At 49.4% G+C, this 20,336-nt stretch overlaps 1 protein-coding gene across 4 annotated transcripts in view; it reads right to left on the bottom strand.

Annotated features, from left to right (window-relative positions):
- Positions 1 to 20,336, bottom strand: part of SAMD4A (sterile alpha motif domain containing 4A) — a 209,712-nt gene that overhangs the window by 23,896 nt on the left and 165,480 nt on the right. For all 4 annotated transcript variants that reach the window (XM_069487010.1, XM_069487027.1, XM_069487033.1 and 1 more), the window contains 4 exons: positions 18,896 to 19,005; positions 16,584 to 16,670; positions 8,192 to 8,525; positions 4,237 to 4,322 (listed from right to left, as the gene is read on the bottom strand). In XM_069487010.1, coding sequence (XP_069343111.1) covers positions 4,237 to 4,322; positions 8,192 to 8,525; positions 16,584 to 16,670; positions 18,896 to 19,005 — 617 coding nt within the window. The remainder of the gene's footprint in view (positions 1 to 4,236; positions 4,323 to 8,191; positions 8,526 to 16,583; positions 16,671 to 18,895; positions 19,006 to 20,336) is intronic.

The following is a 20,336-nucleotide window of genomic DNA, read 5'->3' as shown; positions in this document are numbered from 1 at the left end:
AGATGTCGAGGACCCCACGTGATATATGAATCCCCTGCCAAGTGCCCAGAACATGTTGCTGCGGGAACCCATCCGATTTGATTGATTAGCGGTAACAACGATGGAGATAAGACTCCCGAGTTTTGTCAATAAGGCATGAAATCTTTAAGTAGTAATAAAATATTACTTAGAGTAACAGACTAAATGACTAGTTCCCATAAATGAAACAGATTCCTTAAATGGAGAGAAAAAAAATGACAGCTTAATTTTCTCCCGATGATGCTTAATCTTTACGGACCTAAACGCAGGAGAGCTCTGTGCACAAAAGCAAAAGCATGTTAATCATACCGTGGAAACATCGCTGACGACTTGCAATCCCCTTCCTCCCGGGTGACCTTAGCCAAATGCCATTAAGAATATTCATCAAGGAGGGCTGCCCAACTGTAGGGCTATGTGCCCCGTTAGAGAAAGAGGTGCGGCCCCCTTGCAGGCGTGTGGCGGTCGGGCTCACCGCTGGAAGGTGAGGATGTGGTTCTCCTCCATGACCCTCATTTATTGATGATGCTCCCTGAATGTCCAAGTACACACGAATACCTCTGCAAACCGGGCAGAAGACAAACATTTCTGCTGGACTAAGAAAGGGAGAGGACAGATTCTGCTTTTGACCGGTGTATGCAGCCCAGTGTTGAGCGAGGACACAGATGCAGGCACACCGGGGTGGGGGAAGGCTCTGGATGCAGACGGGCAGGGCTCGAATCCCTGCTTACCCTTATGCAAGGTCTTCCACCCAGGACTCGGTTCCTTCTGAAAACTGAGGATAACAGTATCACCCCCCAAAGGATGTTGTGAGAATGAAATAACACATGAGAAGCACTTACAATATTTAGGACGTGCCTAGCTGTTACTAATGGTTCAATACCCGCCACTTACAGATGCTCTAACCAGGTTTTCCCGGTTGCACAGACCAGCCGTTTGGTGGTGACGTGGGTGTCCCTCACATTTGTTATTCAACCATGATCTTCAGCTCCAACAACAGCACAAATCAAATGACTTCAAGGTCTCAAAACTGCAATACTGAGCTGGTCTGGAGCCAACCCGACGGACAACTGGCCTGAGTTTCCAAGTGGCAAAGGAGTGAATGGCTCACTGTACAGATGTGCTTCCCAAGACGTCATTGCACACACGACACCTCCCAGGGCGGCAAACAGCCTCCAAGATGGAAATGTTTACCCCTCTGCAGTGGCCAGCCCATCCGCTCTTAGTGGGGCATTAGGCTCACTTCGTTCAGGGTTGCAGAGGGGAGCGAGCCCCTCAGCAGTGCCGAGGGAGTGCACTGGCCGGTTCTTCTCAGCTGGGAGGTGTTGAGTCAGTGCGCTGGAGCCTGGTCACGGCTGACTGCAGTGATTTCTGAAAACTGCTTCCTGTGCCTGCAGAAGAGCGCTCCCTTACGGGGGATCTGCTGTTGGCCATGATGCCTGATATCTCACTGCACCCGCTCCACTGGCAGCCCCAGGTCGGGCTGGGGAGCAGCTTCCTCGGGGGCCTGGTGGGCAAGGGAGGGCTCCGTGCCTAGAGACTGCCCAGACACTCCCAGCCACCACTTCCACAGTCCTCTGTCCCCAGCAGACCCAGACCAAGCAGTCTGTCTGGAGGAAGACAGCTGCGATGCACCCCGTAGTTTATGTGGCTGGATTAAAAGGCTCACAGAGGGGCAAGAACCCATCCTTCCAGAACCACCTCAAGACACAGCAAAGTGGCAAAAGGCCTGGGATTATAACCCAGGACTCGAAGTGACTGGTCTTAGATGTAAAATTCAGAACTTTCCTATCCTTCCTTTTATTATTCTAGAGACTTGGTCCCTTCACCCCTGGGGAGGAAGGGAGGTATGCTGGCTTGATCAACACCTTCCCAGCTTCTAGCCCCCTAAAGGACAGCGCGTTCGGGCTGTGAAAGGGAGCTGTCTTGCTGAGCTCGGGCCAGGCTTCCTCCGGGGTGGAGGCTGTGTCTCCGCAGGGCCTCACAGGCGGGGTGTGCTCTGCCCACACAGACTCACCCGAGGCTGTGCAAAGCTATTCAGATGCTTTTCCTCTTTCTTGAACTAGGATAATAACAAGAAGCCTTGACCAGTTTTCCCTTCAGCAGCGTGCAGGCCTTTCCTCCTGAAACCGGTTTACACAAGCACCTCCCTGCCTGTGATCCTGTCCCCAAGAGCCCCCACCTGGTGCCATCTGCGCTCCGAATCACTCAGGGCTCCCAGGGAGGCAAAAGGGAAAGAGAGAAACTCAGAGCTGGGGCGCCTGGGAGGGCGAGGCGTCAGGGCCGAGTGCAGGGCTGGACCAACGAGGCAGGCAGGCTGCGCTTTGAGCAGAGGCAGCTGGAGGACTCGTCGTTTTTGTTTCATGGCCTGGCCACCTGAGGCGAGGTGGAAGGGACCTTGTCCTCGGGTATTTGGAAGTCTTGATGCTGAGTGGGTGTGGGAGAGGACACAGAGCTCCTGTTTGCTTTCTCAGAAGCTTAGATCTTCCCTTGACCCATCTGCCTCAACCCCTTCCAAACGTCCTCCTCCCCAGCAAAACACAGCCCTGCGCGCTCCGCTGCCTCCTTACTGACGAGTCTCCACCGAGCCTCCCGGTCCCGGCGCGCAGGGATGCCCGGGTCCGGCTCTGGGGAAGGTGCCGCTGCTCCTTTGTGCGTAGGGGCGCAGGGATGACCTTATCAGAGGCTTTGTCGTCATGAACGTGACGGCCCGTTTTCTCTGTCTCACCCACCGCTCTCGCATCTAAGCCACCTAGCTAGGGACAGGGCCTGGGTGCTCAGAAAATATCTATTGAATGAGCGCGTTGTGACATCCTCCCCTGTGTTCTTGCCTTCTCTTCTTTCTGTGGCTTTTTGCCGGCCAATACAAACACAGGGTCAGGATTGGAAACAGAAAAGGGTTAGTCAGAGCTTGGGCAAAGGCGGCCTTGTCCCTTCCTGACACAAATACACAAACCCTTCAGTGGGTGTCAGCCATCATCAGACAGTACCTGGTTGCTCTGGGGAAACCGTTAAATAGAAAAAATATAACATTTTTTTTAGTAAAAAACCCAGTACTTTGGATGAGCTCCCAACCTAGGCAAGCCGGTCACTACAATCACGCTGTGACAGAGAGCTGTGGCTGGAGCTGCCAGGGCACACAGGAATTCACACTGCTGGGAGAAGAAACCGCAAAAATAGGATTGAAGGGGAAGGAGGGGCTGGGGTAGAATCCCAGAGGGGGGCTGTACACCTGCCCGTGGAGGTGGGGGGCCCAAGAACCAAATGGAACCTTCAGTAGCCCGGTGCCTGTGTGGCAGCCGGGAGGGGGGGTGTGTGAGAGGCAAGCGGGAAGGGCCAGACCACTGCGCTGGGCACCCCTGCGCTGGAGCCCACCGGCCCCTGGACTCTGGCTGCCAACACGGCAATGGCGAGAGGGTTGGGGCCTCTACCACCTCATTCTCACATCAGAATCCTACAAAGAGACCTCACTGCCCTAGGTTTATCTGGTCCCCAGTTTCTCCAGCCTGGACCTTGTCCCTGTTACCCTTTGGGGAGTGTGCGCCAAGGAGCCACCGGAGTCCTGGATCTGAGGCACAACCCCTCTTCTCCACCCGTCCCTCAGGGGCAGCCACCAGGGCGGAGGGCTGGCCGGCATGCCCAGGAGTCGCCTCACTCTGCACGTGCAGGCTGCGCTCCGAGGGGCAGGTGGGCACCCCTCCTCCCTGCCTCGAGCCTCCTTCGCAAGGACGTGTGACAAATACAAATCCTACAGAAGCCACAAGTCAAAATAAATGCGGCTCAACAGCCATTGACCCACAAACACGCATTACTTCTTGTGTGTGCTGGCTCTCTTCCTCCCGTTTCCCCGAGCTAAAAGGCAAAAGAGTTCAACACGACAATTTAAAAAGACTTGAGCATGCCCAGAGCTAGGTGGCAGGGCTCTGCGTTAAGCTCCCCAGGCTCGGTCACTCGGGGATTCTTCTGGCGTCAGAAGTTCTGTCAGGCGTTGACCCTCACGGCAGAGCTCTCGGTCCGGGCGAATCTTTGGACGCCACGGGAATACACAAGCTGTGTTTAGGTTTGAAGCTGTCATGGCCTAGTTCTGCCCAAACTATTATTAATGACTGTTCACCCCTCAAAAACAAGTTGTTGGAGACCAAAGCGATCACATCACAGAAACTCTGAGAACCATTTCTAAGCAATGAGAAAAACAGTTTGGTAAAACCTGTCACTACTCACCTCATGAATTAGACACTTGTCTATGAGCTGTAAATAGGAACTTATATTTTCCTCATCAGGTCTGGAGACCAAGAGCTGAGTGCACACTGTGAATTAAAAAAAAAAAAAGTAGATGAGTTAGAAAAATGCACACCCGGGCTAACCCCTGAGATCTGCCTCTGATTTCCTTTCAGGACCAACATGCTGAGAGGTATGTGTGTCTGTAGCTTTACGTAAGGTTCACAAAAAAGGCCAGGAGGCTCCTCATTCCACAGCAGCCCTTGCCTCGAGAAGCCCCTTGGGTTAATTCCAGTCATACCATTCTATATTAAGCCTTCTGCAATAAGACACTTTGCGAGAAGAACACAGCAGTGAGCAGCAGCGTCCTGAGCTCTTCTGTAAAAGTGGCTCTGTGTGAGCAGGCTTCACAAGCATTATAGACCACCGCCATAGCAGAGAGCAGCCTCCGTGATCTTATGAATGAGCGTGCACCTCTGGCCAGGTGGAGAGGCAGTGGCGTTTGTGTTTAGAGGAATGGGCTGGCACCTCTTTTAGGCTGGGAGGCGTGTGGGTGTGCGCCTGAACAGGAGGCCTGCTGCTCGGTCATTGGAGGGTCACTTTCTCGGAGTGACGTGCACAGGTATGCACACACAGGCTCACCTACACACTCAAGTAAGTGCTGCCAAGGATGGAGCAGAGTTGATCTGGGGGTAGAGGATGGACACACACACACACACACACACACACACGCAACGCTGGACTTCTCAAGGCCATGTTGGTGTGGCCCATTCTACTCTTGTTATAGAGGCCATAAAGCTCTGACTTTGGTGGTGGTATCTACAAGGCCACAGCGGAGATGTGTGGACAAAAGAAGTCAACCAAAGAGCAAAAACGTCCAGCACTACAGTAGACCAAGCTTGAAACTTGGGCATCACACTTGATTCCTCCCTCTCCCTAACCCTGCATGACCAATCTGTCACAGAATGCATTTATTCCTCAGCCTTTGCACATAGATTTGCAGTATAGCATTGTTTGGCATAACAAAAACTTGGAAACCACCTCAATGTCCATCAGTTGGGACCCTGTTAAATAAATTATGGTTTGTGCAGACAGTGGAAGAGTATGCAACCTTTAAAAAAGAATGAGATGGAGGCCGGGCGCGGTGGCTCACGCCTGTAATCCTAGCACTCTGGGAGGCCGAGGTGGGCGGATCGTTTGAGCTCAGGAGTTCGAGACCAGCCTGAGCAAGAGCAAGACCCCATCTCTACTAAAAATAGAAAGAAATCATATGGACAGCTAAAAATATATATATAAAAAAAAAAAAATTAGCCGGGCATGGTGGTGCATGCCTGTAGTCCCAGCTACTCGGGAGGCTGAGACAGGAGGATCGCTTGAGCTCAGGAGTTTGAGGTTGCTGTGAGCTAGGCTGACGCCACGGCACTCACTGTAGCCTGGGCAACAGAGTGAGACTCTGTCTCAAAAAAAAAGAATGAGATGGTGCTATTTGTATTGATAGAAATATTGAAAGTATTAATATATAATATTGAAAAAAATCTACCAAGCTGCAGAAAAGAATGTAAGTAAGGCCTGTGTGTGTATGTAAAAGTAGATATTCATGTGCTTGTATGTGATGATAAAGTTTCAGAAAGAATATCCCAAAACTTAACAGTCACCATCCCTGGGAAGGAAGATGGCAGGGCTTGAGGGGAGGGAGGGCTGTTTTTCACTTTCCACCATTTTTTTTAAAATTGTGTATGTTGAGCATGAATTGGGTTTATATTAGCAATTCCTTTCAAAGTAGTTAAAATATAAAGAAGCAATACCAGAGGAGTGTGGGGCTCATGGGAAGGGGGCTGACGTCCACATGTTTGGGAAGCTGTCCTATATGGGCTTGGCAGGGCTGTGGCTTCACCCCTGGGGAAATCTGTTCTGATCCAGCACAGTGGAGGGGTGGGTGGGTGTGGGTGCGGGCAGGGGAGGTGGGGAGGTGGAGGAGGGAGAACAAAGGCCCACCCTGGCCATCAAGCTCCAAAGGAACCTATGAGTCATCTCCTGAACTGAATTTCTATGAATTTAAGGTTTTTGTAGGATCATCAGGATTATTCTTACTGCAACTATGGGCTCAGGTGGCCATTTCTATTGGTGAAAACTTGGTTTCTTAAAATGGTCTGAAATATTGGACAAGAAAGGAAAAAAAATTGTTTTCCCCTCCCAAAGGAAAGGTGCTACCCTTCACCACATTTTTTAAATAATCAAGATTTCTTGTGAAACGGCCCATCAAGCACAAATTATTCTAGTGGTGGACATTTTCAAGGATATGGACGTGAGAGTCTGAGCCCCAGGGAAGGCAGAGGGCAGTCCGGGTGGAAAGGGTGCTCTCACCCAAAGGGCCGTGCTGTAACTCCCACCCTGCCCTCCAGACATGCACACAGCATGGCCACGGTACGCTTGCATAGTCCTTGGGAAGGCCTAACTTTAGATGCTATTATCCCTCAATTTGTGCACCAAATACTTATCAGGCACCTACAATAAGCACCGTGTTATAGGCAGGATATTCAGTGGGTATTAAAAGTGGTCTGACAGTGCTTCGATGGAGATACAGTCATTTACAGACAGACAATTACAATCTAGTGTGAACTTGGCCAAGACTAGGAAAGCAAAGGGGCTGTGCGGCATGTGAGGAGGTACCCCACCCACCACGTGGATGAGGAAGCCTTCCTGGAGCATGTGAGGACTCAGCTGAGACTTGGAGTATGAGGCGGCATGACACAGGTGAAGAGAATGGAGTGGGGGAAAGAGCATTCTAGGCAAGGCTGTCACATACAGATGTACAGGTTGTGCACTGCACAAGTACGCACCAAGTTGAGTACCCACAGTGCCAAATCCACCCAGAAGGGTGTCATTTTGTAATTTATATTAAGGCTTTGTACGAACTAGTAGGGCCCCAGGTTCCAGGCAGAGAGGAAGTACGCACAAAGACTCAGAGGTAAGAGAACATCCAAGCTTTTGAGAACTCAAAGATATAAAGTCTGTCTGGAGTATAGAATGGAGGGAGTAGGGGAAGCAGGGGTAGCAAGGAGAGGCCAGATGACAAGTGATTCTTTAAGTTTGGGTTTTATCACCTAAGAGCTAAGGGGAGCCATCACGTGGAACTGAACCTATTCTATCTTGAGCTTGTAAGAAGGCACGGTGGTGGCCATGCAGATGATAGAGAGACCGCAGGGTTCAAACCCCAGCTCTGCCATCAACTGTGCCAGCCTAGATGGGCTAATTAGCCTGTGTGCCTCAGTTTCCTCCCCTGTAAAATGGGGTAATTTGAGGATTAAGTAAGCTGCACAGGTAAACACAGAGAACTGGGCCTGGTACATAGTAATGGCTAAATCAACACAAGCCATTAGCACTAGAGTGTCACATGGTGGACCAACGTAAATGCAACAGACACTGAAGAACTTTTAGCTCCGTGTCAAGAATTCTCCAAATCCTGGCCACATCTGGAAATACTCTGGGTGGTGAGGAGAGAGGCCACTGCAAAGGCCCAGCATCCTTCTGCACAGGGAGCTCTGGGACCTGTACCCCTTTAGCCTGTCACTTGTTTCTTGCCACTTTTGCTTTGGGGAGTGGACCAGCCACCAAGTGAGTCATTTGTTCCTGAAATCAGTTTTTCCAGAGTCCATCCCACCTTCCTCCCCCGAGGGCCAGTGAGCACTGCAGTGGGACGGCCCAGCATCCCCTGGTCTGAGGGAGGTGGAGAGAAAGGGGTGAAGGAGCAGGGCTTTGGGGGTCAGAGGGACTGGCGTGCAAGTCCAAAGGGCTTAACCTCTCTGAGCTGCATGTTCCTTATCTGCAAAACAGAGCTAGTGACATCTGTCAGGAAGGCGATTTATCTGGCACCCCGGGGAGGCCCTCCAGAAACTGTGGCTCTGGTTAGTGGAATCAGGGAGAAGAAATTGGGGGAAACGGGGTGATCGGGCTCTACCTTTTCCCATGACTCGTGTGAACTGGCCGGGGAGGTCCCCCTCGGGCAGTGGGGCGACAGCCAGCTCCCCGTCACAGCTGCTCAGCTGGTGTGGCTGGAGCCCGCCGCTGGCCCCAGCCGAGGGGGTGGCCGTGGCACCGGTGGCTGCACCACTGTCTTTGCCGTCGGGGCTCTGGCTCTCGGGGCCCATCAGCGAGGGCTGGTGCGGGGCCTGCGGTTCCCGGTGGCGAGCCTCCGGGGTGGCGCTCGGGGAGCTGTAGGCCTTGATGGGCGTCAGGATCATCTGGTGCAGCTCCTGGAGTGGGAGGCGCAGGCTGCCCCCCTCGATGATGTCCTGGACGGGCAGGGAAAGAAAGGACCTGTCAGCACCGGCACGGGGGCCGCCCCCTCCGTGCCTGCCCTCCCCGCCGGAGCTGTTCCCAGGTACGGCCCGTGGCTGCTGGTCCCTTCAGCAGGAGGCCCTTGGGAACAGCGGGCATTTAAGTTGTATCAGCCTAACCCTGGCTCGGGTGGACAGTTTGGAAAATGCAGATGTGTATGGTGAGGAAAATACACATCACATGACAGCCCCGCTATCTAGAGGTGACCAGTAAAACAGGTGGGTACATTTTCTTTTCCAGCTCCCTCAGCACAGTTCGACAGGATACATTTATACATTTTACATTCACACACTCTAGAAGTTATATAACAAAGTTGGGTCACGTGATGGCTTTGTGTCCTGTGTATGACTTTAGATGAAGGAACCCGTTCATGCACACCTTCACTCAGCCCATGACACGAGCAGAGACTCTGGGTCAGACGCCCCAGCTTGAATTCTGGCACTGCTGTGTGACCATGGGCAAATGACTTAACCTCTCTGTGCCTCAGATGCCCTGTGTACAAAGTGAGGACAATAACAGTAGCTGCCTCGTCGGGTGGTTGCAATGATGTCAATATTTGGAAAGCTGCAGGTTAGTGTCTGTCACTCTATCATGTGCTTCTCTGTGAAATGACCAAGCATGAGTTGAGTGATCCTATGTGCCAGGCACCGTGCTAGGCACGGGGGTGCCGGGCATAGGAATACAGTGGAAACAGCCTTTAGGCTTCCCCTAGCAGGTTTACAACCTGCCACAAGACGAACATATGATGCCAGGGCTGTGGCATGGGCCAGGACTGCCATGAGGGGAGACCTGTGCAGGGGGTAACACTGGCTCAGGGTCCCGGAGAGTGTGGGCATGAAGATCCCGAGGAGGACGTTCCGGGCAGAGGGCACACGTGGGCACAAGCCCTGAGGTGGAAGCACGTGAGGAACAGCGGGGCGGCCCGCGGGCGAGAAGGGTGGGAAAGGAGTTCCCAGGAGCCACATGGGCCTGACCCTGCGGGCCGGGGCAGGGATGCTGGAACTTACCCTAAATGAGACGGGAAACCTGGGAAGGTTTTGAGCAGAGGAGTGACATGTTTTAGAAGGATCACTCTGGAGAGAAATATGTATAACGTATATATGTAATATGTCTTTACATGTTGTATAATAAAATTGGATCATTTTGCAGTTTGATGCACTAGGCACTGCTTATCAGAAAAAAGAATGAAAGTTGATTCTCATAGACACTAATCTCCGTCCCAGGGACTCACAGAGGCCTAGCTGTGCATGGCTAGGGCGCCGGGGCCTGGGGCCTTCCCTGGCGTGGTGGGTGGGCCGGGCCCTCTGCCACAAGCTTCCCCCAGTGCTTGCACAGGCAAAGCTTCCCTGGGACCCAGGAAGGACATTGACAATCAGGGCCCTGATTACTAATGAAGCATTTAATCTTCTGAGAGCCCAGAATAGCAGGGACATAATTTAAAAAGCCTGACACGTGAGTATCCAATCCATTCTTGGGATCCTCTCTCATGAAGAACACGTGCTGGAGGATGTCAGGGAATGCAAACATATGGAACGCGATCATTTCTGCACCCAAACCTTCCTGATCGATCAGAAAAAGGAAAGCTGAGGACGGCAGCCTTGGACACGCGTGTTTCAATTCTGGGCAGCAAGGGACACCAACAGTCACACCCTGTCTTTTGCTTTGATTTGGGGAGGAGGAGTTGGAAGTGGAGCCGGAATTGTGCCTTAGCCTAGTTGGCACAAAGGGTTTGTGAAGAAGTGCAATTGCAATTTTAGTTAGCCACCACAATTGTCGCAGACCTGGCCAGGGCCACCATTCAGCCTATTTTACGGGAGAGAGTCCATTTTCCTTCTAGACAGGAGGGCTTCAGAGGGCATCCACCTTCCTCTGCACGTGGCCTGTCTGCGCAGGCGGCATGCTCTGAGCAGCCCACTGTCTCTGCTGCCCAGCCTGGGACTGGCGCGTTCCCAGAGCCTGGATGCCACCGAGTGACCGGCTTCCTTGACTTTGGACCTGGCGATCTGGCCAGGGCAGGGCACCGGGAGGGGAGTGGGCTGACCCACGCCAGGAGAGCACCTGCCGCCTTTGCTCCTGCCAACCGCCCAACCAGCACCTGGGCTGTGGAAGGTGCTGACCTCCTTGTCCAGCCCATGACTGAGGAGCGGAAGGGAAAAGAAACAAAAAGGGACGGGGCTTCCCCATGAAAGGGACCTGGCAGCCAAGCTGACTGGTCATGTGTATCCCTGCCATGCCACCCCACATGGCTGCTAACACTGAGGTGAGCAAATGAGTGCTTGTGACACTCTGTCAACTGCCACCAAACCCTTGCCTGCTCTTGTCACATGGCAAGAAGGCTTCTGTAGTTAGTGGTGAGAGAAGATGATTTTGGTTGTGTGAAGAGCTGAACTCCTTCAGACAGGAAACATATGCATGCCCTAAATTCAAATCTTATCTTATTCTTCTATTGGAGACAACCACACCAAAAAAAGAAACCATAGACATAATGAATAATGTTGGACACTTTCTGTGAAATATAACTTCTCAAGAATCATGTAGAGTTGAGTTTTGTTCCCCTCCACCCCCCACATAAACTTCAAGCTATTACCTCAAAGATAACACTTGGCTTATGACCATTTGGCCAATGCTCTGCTCATGCCGGCATCACTGGGGTGAAACTTTGACCTTTAGGTCATGTTCCTGACTCTTTTTTTTTTTTTTTTTTTTTTTTGAGACAGAGTCTCACTCTGTTGCCTGGGCTAGAGTGCCAGGGTGTCAGCCTAGCTCACAGCAACCTCAAACTCCTGGGCTCAAGTGATCCTCCTGCCTCAGCCTCCTGAGTAGCTGGGACTACATGCATACACCACCACGCCTGGCTAATTTTGTCTATTTTTAGTCGCCTTGCTAATATTTTTTTTTCTATTTTTTGTAGAGATGAGGTCTCTTGCTCAGGCTGGTCTCGAACTCTTGACCTCAAGTGATCCTCCCACCTCGGCCTCCCAGAGTGCTGGGATTACAGGTGTGAGCCACCCTGCCCGGCCATGTTCCTGACTCTTAAAAACGAATTCCTGAACTCAGCACAGAGTGCCCAAATTGAAAAGGAGGCAGGGAAACAGCCTGAATGGAACTCAACCTAGTGCCCTCCACTAGCTGTGGGAATTAATTGTCCATGTCGACAAAAATCGGGAATCCACCCAAGCCTCTACTGATCCTTCATACCAAAAATATAACCCTACCTTATAAACACAAAGAGGCAAAACAAGGCTTGTCCATTAACTAACATGCCAATACAAAGCCGCCGTGCCGAGGAGCGCCTTGGAAAGCAGACAGTGGGAAGTCTGGCCCACCGCGGGCCACAGCCACCGCTCGTGGACAAGCAGGAAGGAATTACTTTCTCACCATGCCAGCCTGGCCTGGCTGCTTAGGTCTCGGAGGAAGTCTGGTTCATGGGCATGTGACATCAACAAGGCACAAACCATTTGGAAAAGGGAGATTTGAGCAGCCAAAGTGTCCCCATCACTTATGCAACGTGTCTCCGGCCCCATCCTTCCCTTTGTGTAAGGAGAACTGGGACTTCTCACATAACAGACAGGACTCCTGTATCTCCTTAAATCCCTTCTTTCTCTCCTCCTGTCATTGACCCTCAGCTGCTGAGCCCTCCCGTCAGCCAGGCACTGTTATGCACTGGGGACATAAAAACAAATATGTCACAATCCTCACCCTAAGACGCTCACAGTTCCTGGGACCCACATGGCATGATGGGCATGAGGACAGGGAGCTGTGGGAACACAAAAGGGGGACCCCTGGCCACTACTGTGTGGGTGGGGGCAGGGGTGCGTGTTTCAGGAAAAGAGGAATAACATGTAGGAGACAGGATGAAAGGATGCTCCACGTGGCTGAGCGAGGCCCAGAGTAGCCAGAGATGAAGCTGAAGAGCTTCTCCAGGGCTGAGAATGAATTGGCTGCTCTGGAATTTGGACTCACCTCAGTCTCCTTCTCTTAAAACAAGGACAAGAACAGCCGTCCTGATTACCTTAGGAGGTTTGCTGTAAAGGCCAAACACACTGAAAAGTGTGAAACATTTTTTAAGAGTATAGGCTGGGCACGGTGGCTCACACCTGTAATCCTAGCACTTTGGGAGGCCGAGGTGGGAGGATCGTTTGAGCTCAGGAGTTCCAGACCAGCCTGAGCAAGAGAGAGATCCCGTCTCTACTAAAAATAGAAAAATTAGCCAGGCATTGTGGTACGCGCCTGTAGTCCCAGCTACTCGGGAGGCTGAGGTAGGAGGATCACTTGAGTCCAGGAGTTGGAGGCTGCAGTGAGCTATGATGATGCCATTGCACTCTACCTGGGGCAAAAGAGCGAGACTCTGTCTCAAAAAAAAAAAAAAAAGTATAAAGTGTACCATACTAGCATAAGGTATTATTACTCTGGACATATTTAGCATTTAATACTATTAAATTTAGCTGCCATTTCTCTGTAGCAGTTGGTGAAATCAGGGTCTCAGATCTGAACTCAAGAGGACGAGATCTGGACATATCTGAAGAAAGGCCCAGGCTCGCAGAGAAGCATTTTCTCCCTTAAGCAGAAATAAATGGAACTAGGGTGGATGTGTGTGAGCGTGTGAGTATTTCCTTTCTCCACGCCAGGCTTCCAGGCTCAGAAAATGGTTTAGCTGCGCAGTTCGGGAGTTGAAAGGAAAAGTGGTGAACAAAAGCATGTGCAAATATTTTCTTGATTTAAGACAAATGTTGAAAAATCTGCCCCAGCGACCATCCTAATTTTCCTTTTTCCTTTTCCATCAAATATCTTGAGAAGTCTACAAATCCACACCCCACAGCCTCATCACACATTCACACCCCTGGTTCACGGGTTTCTGCTTCTGTCCCCTCCCATTCCCCTGAAACCCCTCTCGACATGGCTGCAGTGCCCTGCTGAGGGCCAGTTCCAGGGGACAGTGATGGGTTTCCACTGAATGTGGCACCTCCGTGGCGCCTGCTGGGAGACCAGCCTCCCACGTTCTCTGACCCCCTGGGTGGGGCTCAGCCTCTGTTATTGCTCAGTCCCCCATATTTCATGGTGCCCCTCAGGTCTGTCCTCGGCTTTTACCACTTGACACACACTTCTGGGAGTGCCAACTCCCAGGTACACAAGATGACCCACAGCTGGGTCTTCCAGACCCCGTGGGGCTCACGGACTCCAGACCTGCTCTTCGGGCCACTGACTTGCCACTTCCGCTTGGGGTCCCATAGGTACCTCAGACTCAACCCGTCCAGCTGAACTCCATTTCCCACTTCCCTGTATTTTCTGTCCCCAAATGCCATGACACTCAAGCCCAAACCTCCTGACAACTACCAGACTCCCTCTAAACAATCTCTATTATCTTTCTCCATCCTCAGTGCCTCTGTTTTGGTTCAAGGTCCCATTCAAGACCTGCTTTAGTCTCCTAATGAGCTTCCAGCCAGCATGGCTCCTGTAAAGGTGTCCCTCCTCACCACTGCGGAGTGGTCTGTTTCACCCCAGGAAGAGTCCCTGTCTTGGTGACAGTGATCACCAGTGACAGTGGATTGTGAGATCACGTGGTACCATATCTAACTGTCCCAATGCATGTCCCATGCTCCCCAGGGCAGGAACCACGCATTACTCACGGTGAGCCTCCAGCGGACGGGGCAAATCAAGACCAGGCCGCTGCTTGGTTCAGCGTCCAGTCACTGAATGGAAGAGCTCTGGCCGTGGAGCTCATCTGCAGCTACTGCCGATTATGAACTAGCCACGGGTGGGGCCCCAGTCATCTCCTTAGAAATCTCTGGGCTCTGTGTGAGGTAAGAATGCTGGTGGCAGGCACGGGCAGCCCGGCAGCATTGCCAAGGACGTGGTCAGCCCAGGGTTGTCTGGGAGGGCCTGGAAAATGGCTGATGTGAGCCTGTCACTGGTGCCATCAGTGGTAACAGGTTACAGACAACCCTTCCCTGCAGGAGCAGAAGAGGCAGAGCCAGCGGCTGTCCTTAGTGGATGCCAGGGGGACAGTCCCCACCCCAGGCCCTCAGCTCCTGCAGGGACAGCCTGCCGGAGGGACGGAGGGATGTCTGAACATTCAGGTGTCCCAAAGCAAGCGCAACCCGGCTGTCTGACAGACACAAGCTCTCCTCTCTCAAAGAAGTCAGACTGAATCAAGTCGCTCTCGCCTTGCAATTGCCCATTAGCTGCCACCATACTTTGTACTGTGTTTGGCCTCTTTTCACCTTTTTACCTCTCCCCAGTGAACCGGGGAGAAAGTATTTTTGTGGAGTCAACATTATTCTAGATGTGAAATCTGGGACACAGAAAACATCACCACGTCAGGGCCACCCTTGCTACCCGGCTGCCCGAGCACTTCCCATGCTCCTTTCGGCCCAAGGCTGTAGGGAGTAACGGCAATTCCGCCTCTTTGTCCCGAGGGTGGGTGCGTTTCCTCAGTGACGGAGGGTATGAACGAATGGCCCGAGGATGCTCCAGAAATAAGGGGAGAAAATCGCTCATTCAGTGTAACACTTAGCAATCTAATCCCTAAGCAAAATGTTTTCTGTACTTTCTAGCAGATAAGGAGTAAATTGGCCTTTTGAATGTTCCCCCCAAAAGAACAGTTTTTTATATTAAAAATGGCAATAATCACTCAGTGAGACGAGCTGCTTGCTAAAGGAGTTACCATAACATTAAAAAGAACAAATGAGGCTTTTAGTTTTTGAGGGGAAAAAAATAAAAACAAGAGGAGTGAGAAATAATGTTTTAAGAAAAATAAAAAAATAAAATAATAAAAACAACAATAACCTCAGGTTCAGTTGGGTAGCTCACTTGTAATTTGTAATTCACTTTAATCGAGAAGAGGCCTTTGATCACTGGTGTGCATGTGAGTAGCCTCTACCAGTCTATCTGGCCAGAGGTTTATAAAAGACACTTTCTTTATAAAGTTATATATGCATATTTCATAAATATAGATAACATACAGTATGTGATACACATTGAGTATAACTTTCTATAGTGTATGTAAAATTATACTCACTCACATCTTTGTGTATAAGTTTTAAAAAAATTCCCACGCCATTAAAATGTTTATGTGCTCACAAAACTTGCTTTAGACCTCCCTCCCTCAATACTTTGTCCTCTTCCTAAGGCTCCCTGGAATTATTAGGTTATCACTCAAGCTCTGCAGGCTGCAAATACCCGCACACTTCCCAGCCACCACTCCCAGCCGCCTCCCAGCACCAACGCACAAGAATCCCAACTCCGGGTCAGAGGCAGGACTGGTGCACATGTATTGTGGAACAGGCCTGCTCTCCTTTGGACCTTAGTGAAATCATACAGTGATTACGTCCTAGAAATGACACTGTTACCGGACACAAAGATAAGAAGATGGCCTGTGTAGGCAACAAACAAAAAGAGACAGTAAGCAGCTGATAACTGCTTTTAACGTTGGAATAAACTCTTTTCATCATGTAGCATTTTTGAGATGGGTTCTATCAGTCATGGAGACCCATTCTGTTGAGTTAAAGTCTGAAATTATTCTCTTGAGAACCAACTATGGCCATCTGCCAGATGCTTTTGACCCTCTCTCTTGAGACCTGGAGTGCACCTGTTGGTGTTCACCACTCTGGGGGCAGCTTTTCCCCGAACCAGGTCCTCCCCTGGGTGGTCAGCAAGAACACTTGCATATTCCTTATACTCTCTCATCAAGGGTTCAGCCTTTGCTTGTGGGGTGAACACTAATCTCTACAAATGTACACAAGGCAGAGGCAAATGTATACAAAAAGGGTACATTTGATGGCACTTCCTCAGAGTTTTAGGTTGGCCTGGACCCAGGGAATAAGCATGTTTCGGTGTCAGGTTATAAAGAAGCAGGTGTAACCAGGAAATTTCACTTCAAAATCGCTGCTAAGCTTGGTCACGAAACCATGTGATGCACTCTGTAAGTCTGTTCATTTCCAACTGAGAATCTTACTGGGTCCATTTTTCCACGATGAAGGTGGAAATGTCCCCCTTGCCTGGTCATAACTTACCCTTTCCAAAGATTTCAGGAGATTTTGTCTTTCCTTGAGCTTCTGAATACTGATGACAATTTTGTGTCTTGCACCTTTGGTAACGTTCTGTAATTGAATACATTATATTAAAAATATATTTAAAAACATACTTTTAAGCATCAGCGTACAGACTCAGTTATTTATTAATAGTATCATACTTTACTGTCTTCTTTGTCCTACATGGTCACAGACTAGTCAACATCCATTTACCTCTCTCATTAATACCCATTGTCATAAACCTCTTCTTATGAAATATTCTACCTCCATCCAGCTACACGTTTGTCTGATCTTTTGGTTGTGCCCTTTATTTGTATCTCTATCTTTCTGTATCTTAGAGAGAGATACAGAACGGCCAGTTATCCCACCCAATGTGAAATTTCTTAATAGTCTTAAAAGATAATTTTTAAGTCCAGTATTCCTCCTCTTCTCCAGTTCCCCTCAGTTCCCCTGAAGGCCCCATCCCAAACAGACATTCATGGTTTCTCCACCCTTTCCTATGTCTTTCCCCATCTTGAGGAGGTAAGTCCACATGTAGTGGCAAAGTCCTTGTGCAGTGTCAGAAAACATGGGGAATTTTTGTTAGTTTGCAGCCCCTCCTTTGTTTCCCTAAGGAAAACCAGAATAGAACATAAATCCATAATTCAGTCATTACTCCAGGTAAATGATTAGGATTCACAGTAAGAGTTATGGATTTTATCTCCTTAACTGGTGGCAGTGGTGAGGCTAAGGATTTAAACACTTGTTGATTATAGATACTGCAGATTTCCCAATAGATGGTCTTTTCTCAAATAAGGTCTCGAATACGAATATCTGGTGACTTCTTGCAAGTATTCCATAGAATTCCTCTTAAAGACGGCAAAGATAGCAATACCAGCAACATCACCTTTACTTAAAAACTTAAGACTCAAGTGACAAGTGAACCCAGTCTCTAAAATGGAACACGGGGGGCGTATTCCTGTTTACCCTTAACTTTGGGTTCCAGTGAATTAAATGACTCTGAAAGTTGTGCTGGCCTCTGGCTCTGCCCCCTGTGTCCATTATTTCTTGTTTTTTTTTCCAAGTTGAACAACTGATGACTTAGATTTTTTTTCTCAACTCTGACCCAAACACAAAAATGCTCTTAGAAATAGTTCTCATCAATCCCCAGGATCTCAAGGAGCAATCAAGATCCACAGAGTGGTGGGAGAAATGTTAGGAAGTTGAAATTAGGGCCTTTCATTCTCTGAGAATGTGCAGTGACTTTGGGCTTTGTCTTGTGTCTCAGTCCTGGGATTCAGCCAGGCCTGCGGAGGTTCACTGAGGGTAACCGAATAATCACTGGGGAGCCAGCGATCTGCGGGGAACTCTGCGTCCTGACCAACCATGCCCGAGATGGTACAATCTCCCCTTCCTGCAGGGAAAATATTATTAGCTTGTTCAGACCATCAATTCTTTTAAATCACTGCTCAAAGGAAACTGAGGTCCATCTGAAACATGCAAATAGCATTTCAAACAAGGGAAACAAAGACATTGGTCTGATCTATTGACTTGAGCACAGCACAACCCTTAGTTTCAAGGGTTCTGTTGATGGCCTTTGCCATGTACTTTTGGGGAAAGATGCCTTAGAAGGAAGGAGGGCCTTTGTCCTTTTATGGCATGCAGAAAGGAAATAAAATCTGAGACCTGGGCAAATGTCATTCTTGATGATTGTTCTATGTTAGTCAAGGTGGTTAGAAGAAAAAATATTTTGTATAATTTATTCCAATCTCAACTAAGACCAGCCTGAATGTGATTTTTTAAAAGTGCTGGGGCAGGTTTGAGGTACGACCTGGTGCTTCTGTTCACTAGGCCAGTTAGAAGTTAGCTGATTTATAACTGGACTGGACAACAGAAAATGGATCTGTCACTCCCCAAACAAGCCCTGGTTGGCAGAGGGAGGCACAGAGTGAGAAAAGCAAAGGCAGGGACACAGATTCTTTGAGGCCATGGTCAAATGCTACTTCTAGGAGACTCCACTGATTCCTCCCTAGCACCTGGGACTTTTAGAGCATCCCTGGGTTATACCTCTTCATACCACTCTATCTCATCCTCATTACCCTGTGGTTATCTGCTTGTCTCCCATCTCCTATTGGACTCTGAAGGCAAGAAGCCAGCCTCACTCACCATGGGATGCTGGCTGGCACGGGGCAGTTCCCAGGACGTGAGGCATGCTACAGTGTGGGTTTGGGTATGGGTCCAAACAAGGTTGTCCAGAACTTGAACTTCAGGTCCTGCCTGAGTACCCTCAGGGAACAGTCACCTCAAGCACATACCTGAGCCTCCAGCTGGCACTCAGTGAGGGCCATCATCTCCTCGTAGGTCATCTGGGAGAAAAGCGCAGCGTACTTGTGCAGGCGGAGACTTTTTAACCAGGCTGGAACATCTGTAGTGCAAGGTGTGCAAGAGATGGGGAGAGAAATGAGAGGGAACGAGAAGAGATGGCAAAAGATGTGGGAATAGAGAAAAGAAAAGAAGGTGATGGTCAGAGGAAAAAAAGAAAAAAAAAAACACATTTATGTTACTACTTACTTAATTTTAGCTGAGACACAGAAGTCTTGGGCTGCCCCTGTGACATTCCTACTGGTGGGCTCCTTTATTCTATTTAGACCAGGGATTGCTAACTTGGGGTCCATGGGCTTCAGGGCATAGAAATCCCTAAAATTTGTGAATATATGAGCATTTTTCTGGGCAGAGGGTCATCTATAGCTTCCATAAGATTATGACCAAAAAAAAAAAAAAAAAAAAAAAGGCAAGGAAAGACTGTTTACCTGGACTGCCTCATTCTCATTGTTGATTTGGAAAGAGCTGACTTAGAATGTTAAAGCTACATAGGAAGCAGCTACATTTTCAAGATAATTTCTTTGTACATTCCATGCAGATTTCCACGTGTTGTTTCAGCCATTCCCACAATGATAGGAAAACCAGGCAACTATTGCACCCCATGGGTGGGGTCACTGTAATTCCAAGCCTGATCTTTGCTGTGCTATAATGCCCCCCCAGACCCCAGTGGGGAAAAGGGTGTCTTGCATCCCCAAACTCCGTTTTGTGGGGCTATGTCCTCTGACCATTTCTCCAAGCTACGGAATGTATCTGGATGCGTCTTTGACTTTTTCCTTGAATGACAACCAATACTATATCAGGACTTGAAAGGGCCAAAGACTGACTGGGCCATACGATAATGCAAATGCCAAAGCACATTGGAAATAACCCCTCCCTCCCCCAAGTTTGGGATTCTAGAGTTAAGAAAAGTAAATAGTAACTGTATTGAAAATCCACAGGAGAATTATTACCTTGCCAAATACAACCAAAGCACAGCACATGCCCACATTCTTTTAAATCAGAGTTTTTGAACTAATAGGATCTTTGAAAAGTTTCCGGAATCATCTTCCCCCACTCCTGGCTCATTTAAAGATGGCAAAATTAAGTCATTAAGCCTAGATCTCTGAGCAAGTATGTGGTGAAATGGGAACTAGAATGCAGGTCTCCTGATTCCTAGCTCTTTCCTACATTGCATCAAATTCTTGTAAAACAAGGACCAAACAGCAGCCCATTAGTGGTAGGGCTGAGTAACAGTGTGTGCAAAGTGCTTTGAAATGCTAAAGCATTGGGTAAATGTTATTCATGTTTTCTATTAAGTATTAGCCATTACTAACCATGTGGATTGCAAGATACCATCATTGACTGCAAAGTGCTTTATTCTGAGGAACGAACAAA

Source organism: Eulemur rufifrons, chromosome 2, assembly GCF_041146395.1.
Source record: "Eulemur rufifrons isolate Redbay chromosome 2, OSU_ERuf_1, whole genome shotgun sequence".
In the NCBI taxonomy this organism is placed as follows: domain Eukaryota; kingdom Metazoa; phylum Chordata; class Mammalia; order Primates; family Lemuridae; genus Eulemur; species Eulemur rufifrons.
Note: the sequence above shows the minus strand (reverse complement) of the source record. Positions and strands in the feature narration are given on the sequence as shown.